At 36.7% G+C, this 12,969-nt stretch overlaps 1 protein-coding gene across 1 annotated transcript in view; it reads left to right on the forward strand.

Moving 5' to 3' along the window:
- Window positions 1-12,969, forward strand: part of AFG2A (AAA ATPase AFG2A) — a 325,989-nt gene that overhangs the window by 17,925 nt on the left and 295,095 nt on the right. The window contains exon 9 of the mRNA XM_077770901.1: window positions 1,457-1,712. Within this exon, the coding sequence (XP_077627027.1) occupies window positions 1,457-1,712 (256 nt within the window). The remainder of the gene's footprint in view (window positions 1-1,456; window positions 1,713-12,969) is intronic.

Here is a 12,969-nt window from a genome sequence, read left to right on the forward strand (position 1 = left end):
TATGATAATTAGAAGAGTTTTGAGGAATATGAAAACAGATAGAAGGCTTTGTGTTGGAGGATCTTAATTACTATGTCATTCTGCTTTCTCTGCTGTTGAAATAAGTCTGCTGTGGACTGGTGTTCTTTCCTGTGGGCAGGACTGGAAGCATCGGACACTGATGTTTTAGTGTGAAAATGCTTAAGGGCCTAGATTCATAATTCATAGATTTTATCGTAATCTATGCATTTCTGTTGGCACATCTAGTATAATTGAACAGGTTTGAGTTTTCTTACTTTGAATCATGTTTCAGTTAAGCTTGTATTACACTTGGGTCATCAGAATAGAATGTTGGATAACATCCACAGGTGGCTGATCATTATGTTTTTTTTTATAATTTGTTGTTTTAAATTTCATTCCTGGGGCACCTGGGTGGCTCAGTCAGTTAAACGTCTGACTTTGGGTCAGATTAAGATCTTATGGTTCAAAAGTCAGATTAAGATCTTATGGTTCATAGGTTTGAGCCCTGTGTTGGGCTCTANGTCCACAGGTGGCTGATCATTATGTTTTTTTAGAATTTGTTGTTTTAAATTTCATTCCTGGGGCACCTGGGTGGCTCAGTCAGTTAAACGTCTGACTTTGGGTCAGATTAAGATCTTATGGTTCATAGGTTTGAGCCCTGTGTTGGGCTCTATGCTGACAGCTTAGAGCCTGGAGCCTGCTTCGGATTCTATCTCCCTCTCTCTGTCCCTCCCCTGCTCGTTCTCTCTCTCTCTTTCTCTGAAAGATAAACATTAAGAAAAATTCATTCCCATGTGAAAAATCCATAAATTTCTAGGAATTTAAACATTTATCAAAATAAATAAGCATAGTCTGTATGTGAAGATTTCTTCGACAGCTGTATGATAAGTCTTGTTCTATTGTTCAAGACTGTGACCTTGTTCAAAGGTCATAGTCTTTGCTTTCTTTTATTTATTTATTTATTTATTGAGAGAGAGAGAGAGAGAGAGAGAGAGAGAGAGAATCTGAAATAGGCTCCAGGCTCGGAGCTGTCAGCACAGAGCCTGATGCGGGGCTCGAACTCACTTACCACGAGATCATGACCTGAGCTGAAGTTGGATGCTTAAATTACTGAGCCACCCAGGTGCCCCAGTAGTGTTTCCTTTCAAAGAACAATGGGAAGGAAAGGACAAATGAAGACAAATATATGGTATGATATTATATTTTCTTATTCATGAAAATGGTGAAATTCAGATGCTAAAAGTGTGAGAGATGTCACTATAGTTGGAAAGGTAATTATTGAAAAGTTTCTAGGTGAGGGAGTATTTAGGGTGAACTTAGATATGGGATGAGAAATAAAAGTGTAAAGAGTAGGACTTAAGCAGTCTGGACAGTTATATTCATCTGACCTATAAAGCCAGTGCCAGTATATATTTATTACTTTTAAAAGTTACGAAATTTATTCTCATTTTGTTAGGAAGGAAGTGAAGGACAAGTGTTGGTCCTTGGGGCCACAAATCGCCCTCAGGCCTTAGATGCTGCACTGCGAAGACCTGGACGATTTGATAAAGAGATTGAGATTGGAGTTCCTAATGCTGAGGATCGGCTAGATATCCTCCAGAAACTTCTTCGAACAGCACCCCACTCGCTCACTGAAGCTGAGCTGCTACAGTTGGCAAATAGTGCTCATGGGTATGTTGGAGCGGACTTGAAAGCCTTGTGTAATGAAGCAGGTAAGAGTGCTTTGCTACTGTGAGTCTGTATTGATGGGCTTCATAAAGCTTACATACTAATAATTTACATCTTATATCTAAATGGAAATAGATTATTATTTCTAATCATAAAATATATATTGAAAACTAGATAAATCAGAAAACTATGAAAAAAATTATGCTTAATCTTACCTCCTAAAGGTAACCACTTTTATAGCATACATCCTTTTACACTTTTCCCAAGTACACACACACTTTAAGATGCTTTAATGGCATTAATATTTATTGATACTGTGCTGTGAAAATCAGGGAGAAGTGCTTACAGGAGGATCAAAATTTTCCTTATGGAGAAGCTTTGTAGTTCTTGAATTGTTGAAAAAGTAGAGGATCAAAATTTTCCTTATGGAGAAGCTTTGTAGTTCTTGAATTGTTGAAAAAGTACTTAGCAAAACCTAGGAATTCTATGCCTCAGTGTATGTGATGGTGATTTTTAAGTCTGAAAATGTGTCAGGGCTGTTACTAATCAGTTGGCTTTTTGACTTTAAGAACTTCAACATGCCATAACCGTAGTTACTTTGAAAGCCCTTAACTAAGACCTTTTAACATCTGTGTAATTTTACAGAGTAATTTTAGCTGTGAAAAATGTATTCAAATCAGGTCAGTTTTTATAAGCTATTGAAATAAGAATTTATTGAGAAAATATGTAATAGTTTTTTATTCTGTTTCTGTTTGTTTTTTGGTTTCAGGAAGATGTGTTTATTTTCTGATAACCTTGAAAAGCTGGGCATATAGCTCAGAGCATCTCTGGTTTGCCAGTAATCTTAGGTTCCTTAAATTTATTCCCATTTCTTGTGTGGGCATATGTTTCTAGGTCCTTTTATACTTTAGATGGAATTTTTTACTGCGTTGTTTTCTCTCATTCCAGTTTGTGACCGACCCAATGTTTTCAAGAGGTATTTTAAAGAAAGTTTAGCCAGTTTAGGTAATGAAAAAAATTGAATTTTTTAGTTGGAATTTTAGTTATTTTAGAGTTTTAGTATAGAAGTACGGTAACTTTTACTTCCAAATTATTGATTCACAGTTAATCTAAGGTATTAGACTTTGAAGATCTTTCCATTAGTCCTTTTATCTTTCTAATCTGGCTCCATATATGCAGGGAAGAGAATATAGAACAAAACAAGCTGAAAAAGAAAACTTGGAAGAGTTATTTAGGGGTCTTTGTCTTACTTTTGGTGGAGAAAATCAGCTTTTATTCTATTTCATCCTTGTCAGAATTTCCATGATAGAGGACGCACAGTTGGGGGAGACTAAACATTCTTTTGGTACATTGGTCTAGGACAGATCCCTTTCTACCTAGTTTCTTGTGCTTCACAAGAAATGGTGGATGTAGTCATGGAAATGAATTCCCTAGTGATCAAGATGCAGAAGTATCAATGGATAACTTTGCTTCCTTCAATTAGGTGATAATGAAGAGTTTGAATTAACAACGTAGGCATTTCTTTGGACTATCTAGAGGAGGATTCATTCTTCACTATCTTTTATCAGGCCTTTTTTTTACTTTCTAATACATTCATGCACTCTAGAAGACTCTGGGAACCTTGCTGTCCAGAAACACACAATCTGATGAAGGAAAGGGATTTGTGAATAACTACTTAACACAGTAAGATATGTACTTCTAAAACTTTGGAGGATGTAGTAACTTCTGTGGGGAAAGGAGTGCTGTGGTTATGTAAAAAAAAAGTGATATCTAAGAAGAAGCTTAAAGAAAAAGAGTTCTACAGGCAGAATGAGGGGAATAAGAAGGTGGGAGAGGGTAAATAAAGATTCTTTCAACCAATCCTCACACCAGCCCTTCCACGTAAGTATCAGATAGACTGAGGAAGGTCTTGCAGCTGTATGTGGTAGAGTTAGGATTTAAACTTAAGGTCATTTTATTACCAATCTAGGTTCTGCATCAAAATTAAATCATAAAACACACATTTTTGTCAGAGTGGTATAAGGCTTTTTGACTTAATTTTTTATTTCATAGGTAAGAATAGTCCAGAAATTGAGTTATGTCCTGAGACATTAAGGGGGATTGTGATAATGTAATTTACATACTAGATGTAAAGAAGACCATCTGCTTTCATAGACACTGTAGTACCCCCAAGAACTTTAGGAAAATGACAAGAAGATTTGAGAGATCTGATGTTACATTTAAATGAAATGTAAGTTTCATACATTTAAATGAAAAAGTTGTGAAAGGATCAGAAGGTGGGATGGAGAGGGGCCTCCAACCTGAAGTTGTGTATGTATGTATGTGGGATATACGTGCACATACAAACAGTAAATAAATATTAACTTCTCTTAATGTGACATAATAGTAATTTCAAATTTTAAGTATTGATCTTTTCCCCCCAGTCTAGCAATGAATTAGTTTATGAGAAAGTAAATTTAAAAAAAGATCAGCATTATAATTAAAGTGTAGGGAAAATATTTAGTTTTGTGTATACTGTCTTAAATACTAGTGTATGTTGTGTTATGTAGTGTCATTCTCTACATAGCAGAATCAGGTTTAAGATCAGTGTACTAGAATTTTTTTGCAAGGCATTTTTCTAAAATGGCAGGGGCTATAGTAGAACATGGATTTGAGAGTTGGACAGACTTCGGTCAAGTTCTTTGCCGTATCTGAGTCTTAGTTTTCCCCATTTGTAGATTGAGGGGGTTATGGTAGATGGTATCTAAGTGCCCTGTAAATATGACATTCCCTAGGTAAAAGGGAGAACAGGAAAGAAATGGGAAAACAGAATGAAAGGATAGGAAGGATTAGAAAAAGGAAGGGGGAAAATAACAAAGAAATATCCAAGTCACTAACTGTGGCCTACCCTCATTAGCTACTTTGTTCATATATCTGGCCTTTCTGTCCTTCATTGTTTTCTCTTCTGTACCTGTTTGTCTGAGTAACTGAAACTTAAGTGATTACTTGGGGCTTTCTCTCATGGCATTCTTGGAAATAATAACAAAAGCCAGCTTAGGTCAATTGTGAAGTTAAGTGCATTTTGTCGTTGAAACAATTTTGTAATTTCTGACTACAGATTTGACATGAGTAAATTATAAATTTGGCTAATAGTGCAACTCAGAAGGAAAGATAAAACAACTCTAAAACTCAGTAAGGATTAAAAATAGTAGAATTACACTCCAAGTGCTATTGAATGGCATAAATGTATCCCACAAATTGGACACCCAGGGGTATTTCCATATATTACAATGTGTGTATTGAGCATAGGAAGGATAAATTCAGCTATGTGGTAAATTTGAACTACTCTCCTAGTTATCGATAAAAAGAATTGAGCACTTAATGTTGCATCCTACCTAACTTTAGATAGATTATTAGGAGGGAATAATTTGAATGGGTTTTTAGTCTTTTATTTATTTTTGAGAGAGAGAGAGAGAGATAGAGACAGCATGAGCAGGGAAGGGTCAAAGAGAGAGGGAGACACAGAATCCAAAGACAGGCTCCAGGCTCTGAGCTGTCAGCACAGAGCCCGACGCGGGGCTCGAACACATGAATCATGAGATCATGACCTGAGCTGAAGTCGGACGCTTAAGCAACTGAGCCACCCAGGCGCCTCTGTTTTTAGTCTTTTAAAATAACTGCCTAGGGAAGTTTGAACTGGTCCTTTTTTTTCTTTTTTTTTTAAACACGTAGTTTAAAGAAACAGAAGCAGTTACAATCATTACATTGATCTTAGAATTATACACAAAGTTAGAATCGCTGATCTTATTAAAAAAGTTTTTTTTTTGATGTTTATTTTTGAGAGACAGAGAGCATGAGTGGGAAAGAGGCAGGGAGAGAGAGAGACAGAATTTGAAGGAGGCTCCAGGCTCTGAGCTGTCAGCACAGAGCCTGACGCAGGGCTTGAACTCATGAATTGTGAGATTTTGGCCAGAGCCCAAGTCAGACGCCCAACTGACTAGGCCACCTAGGCACTCCCTAGAATCACTGTTTTTCAAAAAAAGAATCATGATAATACCTTAATATTTGGAGGTAGTGTTCATGATTTCTGGTACATAGTAAGTGCTCAATAAGTATTTGATCTGACAAGTGTATATGAAAGCTGGGAGACTTAATGACTTAAGTACCACCCCACTCCCCTTGGAGAGCAATAAAAATGTTTATTAACCTGAGAGTTGAATCAGTTTTCTTTTTAAACTCCTGTGAGATTCATCTCCCCCTCTCCTCTGTTAACTTCAGAAATCCGTGTCTGTGCTGAGGAAACAACTCCCCGTGGTTATTGCTACTTTTATAGGTAGCAGTAAACAAGGTGTAAGTGTTCTGTGAATCCTTAAGTGCTGCTATTTTCTTGAAAATTTCAGTCCATTTTTGGCTTCCTACTGACAAGCTTTCTCAGCTGTGGCCCTGGCTATGGACTTTGTATTTTATTTAAAACCTGTGCTGTTCAGGAAGCATTTTCATTGTTCACCAGTTGTACTATGCTTAAATGGACAGCTTGAGAATGTTCACTGGCATAACTAGAAAGTAAGGCACTTTAACTTCCAGATTTGTGAGAACAGTGAGAAAGTCTAGCTTCAGGAAATGTATTCATAAGTACATAGTTAATTCTGTCTCTTTCTATTACTTATTCTTTTCCATGAAATCACATTCATTTCATATGGCCCCACTTCAGGACGGATCACTTGGAGCAGAGTTTCTCAGATTTTATTATGTATCAGAATCACCTGGAGACTTAGTAAACTATTGCTGGGTGTGCTCTACTCCCAGAGTTTCTGATTCAGTCTTGGCCAGTGCCAGTAAATTCTCACAAGTTCCCAGCTGATGCTCTTGGTCTGGGGAACACATTTGAAAGCTGCTGACTTAGGACAGGTTCTTAAGCCTCATGCATCAGGTTCACCTGGGAAGCTACACACACATTCCCTTTCCATATTTAATTAAGGAAAATAGAGAACTGGAGCCAGTATTTATGTTTCCCAACTGAGTTTGAAGCAGCCAGTTTTGCAGTTGCCTGTGAGAAGTATTCTGAATCATTTAGGCCAGTGGTTCTCCAGTTTAAACCTTTGTAAGAATCATGTGTAGAGCTTGTTAAAACACAATTTTGGTCCCCATACTACTAGTTCATTAGGTCCAGGTGGGGCCCCAAAATTTGCATTTCTATCAAGTTGTAGGTAATATTGCTGTGGGTCCAAGGGCTACCCTTTGAGAAGCACTGATCTTCATCTACTAACTCTGATTTTTGGAGATTCTCTGTAACTGGTTAAATAACTGGATAAATTTAGAGACTGTAAATCTCTGGCTACCTCTGATAGTGTTGGGTTTTTCCTAAGTTTTTACGTGATAGTAACACACTATTCCAAACTGTATCATATAACTCTCTAGGAGGAAATAAGTGTCCAAATTTGTCTTGTAGGTATACATAATGGTTCTGAATAAAACTTAAAAATGACCATGTTGATAGAAAAGTCACAATTAAGGAAACAGTTAAGAATTAACAGTTAAAAGGAGCGCCTGGGTGGCTTAGTTGGTTGAGTGTTCGACTTTCGCTTAGGTCATGATCTCGTGGTTCGTGGGTTCGAGCCCCGTGTGCTGACTGCCAGCTCAGAGCCTGGAGCCTGTTTCAGATTTTGTCTTCCTCACACTCTGCCCTTCCCCCACTCGTGCTCTGTCTCTCTCTGTCTCAAAAATGAATAAACTAAAAAAAGAATTTTTTTTTAAAAAGAATATAAATAAAAATACATGGGGCGCCTGGGTGGCTCAGTTGGTTAAGCATCTGACTTTGGCTCAGGTCATGATCTCACGGTTTGTGGGTTCGAGCCCCACATCAGGCTCTATACTGACAGGTCAGTGCCTGGAGCCTGTTTCAGATTTTGTCTTCCTCACACTCTGCCCTTCCCCCACTCGTGCTCTGTCTCTCTCTGTCTCAAAAATGAATAAACTAAAAAAAGAATTTTTTTTTAAAAAGAATATAAATAAAAATACAGACATACGTTTTTCCTAGAATGTTTGCTTAAGATTTGTGGACCGGTGTATCCTTTGAGTTTTTTGTGCATTGGCTGTCTGATGGTTCTCCTTCCTGGACTGCCTTCTAGTCAGGGAATCCTTGCCAGTTTTAACAAAGAGTGGTGCACAGATGTTTAATAATAGCATACATTGAAGTGATTCAGAATTCCATATACCCTAAGTGGATTATGTTTCCCATTGTTTTTGTAATCTAAAGGTTACTGTTTGTGGGACATTAATACAAAAGATCCAAGTCCCTATAGAATATAGGAATGTGAATGCATTTCCAGAGGATAGAAGGTTTATAACCTATTCCATAGTTTGTAAGAGTGATACTACATCTTCTACAGTGTGCTTATATCAGTTCTAATCTTTTATTTCAGTATTATTAAATATTTTCTATATCTTTTAACTTTGTCTCCATAATATGAAAGTTGGAAATACTATAATCGTGTTGGTTTCAACACTTGGATCTTTTATCTGAGCAGATATAATGTTTAATGTTGAGGATTGGGTGCAAAACTTATTTTCAAATGTTATATATATTTTTTATAATTAATTTTGGGGCTAGAGTGTGGTTTGATATGTTGTGACTTTTCCAAAGCCTAATGTTTTGTAGCTCACCTTTTTAAGCAAAGGGCAGCTGCATTTTGAAATGTTTTATCTCAAGTGGACAAGTTGTTTACAAGCTCAACTCTGACACATCCTGACATTTAATGTCTGTGTTTGTATTCTTACTAGGATTAGACTGCCTTTCTAATTAATTAGTTGCATAGCCTTTTATTAATTCCCTCAAAATTTATAATGTTTTAAATTAACAACATAGATCAACATACCGCACTTTTTTGGAAAACATGAAATGTTAATTATATAGCAGAGACATGAATTATATAAACTCTGCTGAATGTTAGAAGATGCTTAGCAACAATGTTTTCCAAATATAGGGATTTATTATAAACTTGTCCTTCTAAGGCTGCCTGTGCCATTTCAGGAGAGTGAATATAAATAGAGCTTGATTTCTTCAAGAAGTGGACTCAGTCATTTTGTTTACAGTGAAAGGAAGTACTTGCTTCACATTCTAAGAATTTATCTCTAGCATCCATGTTGATTACACATCATTTCAACATGTTCATACCAAATATTTGGGCCCTGATAAGATAGCATCACAGGAAGAATTAAAACTCTTATTTAAACAATGATTTTGTCATTATCACACTTAAGTAGGCCTCGTAATAATACAGTCTAATTACTATAACATAACTTCTTCTGAGATGGAAAATTTTATCTGTCTTGTACCAGAATTTTGAGATATTTATATCTCTTACTCCCCTCTCCCACCCCTCACTAGCTTATTTCAACAGGAATTTATGGAGGATCTACTATGTACCAAGTATGTAACAGTCCAGCTCTTATGAAAGGATTTTTCTAAAATTTTTCACCATTTTTTTTGAGTTCTGCCAATGTTGTTTTCTAAGTTCGAATTAAAATATTGATTCTACAAAAATTTAGTATTTAAGTCCAAGGAAGTAATAGGGTTTTGTGGAAAGCTTATGGTGACCTGTAGATTCAGATGCTACACTGCCCATTTAATTTCTTGAATTGCTTCTCCGCCTGCTTACCAGGGATATTATATTTTTTTAAAAAGTTCTCATGAGGTTTAAAAATATGGTCTGGTTGCAGTGACTATGGTTTATACGGACCCTTGTTTAAGTGTTGCTTTCTCTCTTTAAAAAATAAAATCATGTTTTGTATATATTTGTGCATTTCTCTAGTAGCAGCTTATTTGGATTTTGGCAATACTGGTGTTTTATGAAATATTCTTGGTTATCCTAATACACGAGATATTAGAGAAATCTGGCAGAATCCTTTACCTTGCTAGAGAAGTAATTTTCCTGAATTTGGATCAGTAAATGTCTTGCTAATCAATAAGAAATGTAAACTAGAGGGGCTCTTTGGGAGGCTCAGTCAGTCAAGCATTCGACTTCGGCTTGGGTCATGGTCTCATGGTTCATGGGTTCAAGCCCTGCTCAGACTCTGTGCTGACCGCTCAGAGCCTGGAGCCTGCCTCTGATTCTGTGTTTCCCTCTCTCTCTGCCCCTCTCCTGCTCGTGCTCTGTCTCTCTCTCTTTCAAAAATAAACATTTAAAAAAAAATTTTTTTTAAATGTAAACTAGAGATAGCTTGTTAGGACTTGTTTTGGGGTCTCCCCCTGCCAGATTTCCTGCTGAATTTGGGAGCTTTCCTATCATACATAGACGCAGAGTCAGTTTCTTCCCTACCATTGCTGCCCAGCGTTTGAGTCTGCTGCAGGCCAGTAGTAGAGCAACAAAATTAAATCGGTGTACTATATATTATGATCATCTCTCTCATCAATGCATTTTGTAATACATAATGTCTTTATTATTGCAGCTGGATAAATAAGTGGTAATTATGCAGTAAAAATCTCATGAAACGATGAATTTTCTCATCTGTTTTGTAATTCTCAAATGTAATGATAGTTTTATTTGTGATGCTAGGAAAAACTACATAAATACTGTAGATTAAAAGATGGATTTTTTCTGTTGTTGGTCAGTGAATTGAATATCTTAATATTACTTTTGCTTTTTATTTGAAATGACTGGAGCTGAATGGTTTGTTTCAGAAAAACAGGAGATAGTTTTGATTCTGTTTAAGCTCTCAGTGATGTATACTAAATACCTCACTAGTGGAAAGTTTTCTTGTCTTGCCACGAGTATCAATGTAGGGAACTTGAGGAAAGATTTTCTTCCTAATTAAAGCAATCACAAAAGTAAAATAAGTCTATCTAAATAAGATATTTCTAAGACTTATGTATTTATTTATTTATTTTACTCTTTATCAGATCCTGTCAGCTTGATTTTCAACATTTATTCAGAATTTGAGCTTTTAAAGAAACTAAATTGTTTCAATTGCTCTTAACTGGACTATTGGTATATCTTCTGCCCACTCTGCCCTCCATTTCCCACCCTTTGTTATTCTTACCTTGTCTTAGCTGCAGGATTTGAATTGCAGGTTTGGGGATGAAGAGTCTTGGTTAGATTGGGGAGCTGTCAGCAATTAGATGGTGACTGAAGCCATTGAAATGAATGAAATCATTTAGAGTGAGTGGAGTTCATTCATTTATTTATTTATTGAGCCAGACACTGTACTAAGTGCTGGGACTGCCCCCTTGAACAAGACAGACCTGGACCCTCTCCTCTTAGAGCTCAGAATGCCTAAGGAAGAGTATGAGAGTAACAGGTAATTATAGTGCAGTGTGTTGGGTATTTGTGAGTCATGAGGGAGGTTTTAGAATGATAATGAGGAGAGAGGAGGGATTGGGGAGTGGCTATAGAGAGATGGGAAGAGAACTGAAAGAAAATGTTGACTCAGATAAGGGAAGATTTCAGAGCAGAAGTAATTAGAAATAGTTTATATTAGTTACCACTAATCCAGTGTGTCAGCCATTGTTTGAAGTGCCTTAACTTGTATTCATGCATGTTTTACTCACTGTGTCCTTTAAAAGTTATCTTCATTTTATAGGTGAGGAGACTGAGGTCAGAGAGGCTAAGGTACTTTTCCCAGGATCACACAGGGAATAAATAGTGGAGCTAGGAACAGCAGTATTAGAGACTGACTACAGTAACATCAGTTGCTTAGTTTCTTATCTGGGAAGTGCTGGTGGCCTTAGAAGAGAACAATTCTAGTGGCATCCTATTGCTTGCTAGCTACTAGATTGCAATAAATTGAGGGGTGATTGAAAGTTGAGGGAACAGAGATAGTGCTTGTGAATTACTTTTTCAATTTTAATGTTGTTATTTAGCATTTTGTACCTTCCATAAAAAAGGAATGAATATAGTTGGCCTGCCCTCTGCCTTTGCCATATCTGTGCCCTCTTTTCCTCCTCAGGTCAAAACCAGATCAGGTTATATTCCATCATTATTTTCCTGGTTCCTCCTTTCTGATCTGGGCCTGCTCTAGTCCACCAAGCCATAGATCTTCAGCCTGTCTTGGCAGAAGAATTGTACTCTATTCAACTATCTTTTTAAATTTTTTTTTTTTTTTTTATATTTGAAGGAGGGACGGAGAGAAAGAGACACAGAATCCAAAGCAGGCTCCGGGCTCCAAGCTGTCAGCCCAGAGCCCAATGTGGGGCTCAAACTCATAAGCCGTGAGATCATGACCTGAGCTGAAGTCAGACTCCCTACTGAGCCACCCAGACACCCCCAACCCCCCCACCCTTTTTTTAAAACTCAGCATTTAATGAGCTTGGGTAAGCCAAGTAAATAAATAATTTGATATTAAAAATTTGAAACTAAAAACTATATTTTTAGGAAAGTTTGTTAAACCTGGGACTAGTGAAATGAATTAATCCTGATGTTTTAGAACTAGGCCTTCTCAGAAATCATTTAGTACGTTACCTTCTTTCACAGATGAGGATAGACTCTGTGATCTATCCAGGCTCAAGCAGTGAGTGAAATCTTGGCCCAAGATTTGGATCTTGAAACCAGTGTGCTTTCTGTAGTGCCATTACTTTTAAAAGCAACTTTTGAAAGTGATAGTGGCTTCAGAATAGACCTGGCTCCTGCAGTCCGCTTACGTTACACCAAACATTTGAAATATAAATAAAGCAAGAACCACAATACCCTCTTTGAGGGTATTTTGTTTGATTTCTTTTCTATTAACGAGCAGTGAGAAATGGAACTCTCCCAGTGATATATCAAGTGGTACTTATCACCTTGTGTATACTTAATATTAAGTTGAGGAAGAGTAAAGACTCCAGATAAAACAGCAATTTTCTCTAGTTTGGATATTTTGAAGAAAATATGTTTTAAAAAAGGAGACATAGATTTTGTTATAGTTGCTTTTTGTCATCATGTGCCTGAGGAAATTTTATGTTCGACTTTTACAATTCAAATCTGAGATCCAGATGCCATGTTTCATGTTGCTTTTTCACATAATTAAATGTCTGTAGGGTAGGTAGTAATTCTGAAAAGCATTAGTCCTGTGATCAGTTTAATTGTTAGCTTCCAGTGAAGCAACTTAAATGCAGTCTCAAAAATAATATAATTTAGTCAGCATAGAGTATAAAATTTTGGATTCCATATGTGTGGGACAAGATGATGTTTGTTGACTGAATCTGGAGCAGATGGTTTTGAAGAACATGAATTTAGAATAATTGCTCGTATCCAGAAATGATTATATCTGGGTAGTGATGTGGGGCTTAAGGGGAAACATGTTTTAGACCGGAAAGAACGTGTTGGTATTAGGTTTGCCTGGAGCATT

This window comes from Crocuta crocuta, unplaced genomic scaffold (assembly GCF_008692635.1).
Source record: "Crocuta crocuta isolate KB4526 unplaced genomic scaffold, BGI_CrCroc_1.0 scaffold331, whole genome shotgun sequence".
NCBI lineage: Eukaryota > Metazoa > Chordata > Mammalia > Carnivora > Hyaenidae > Crocuta > Crocuta crocuta.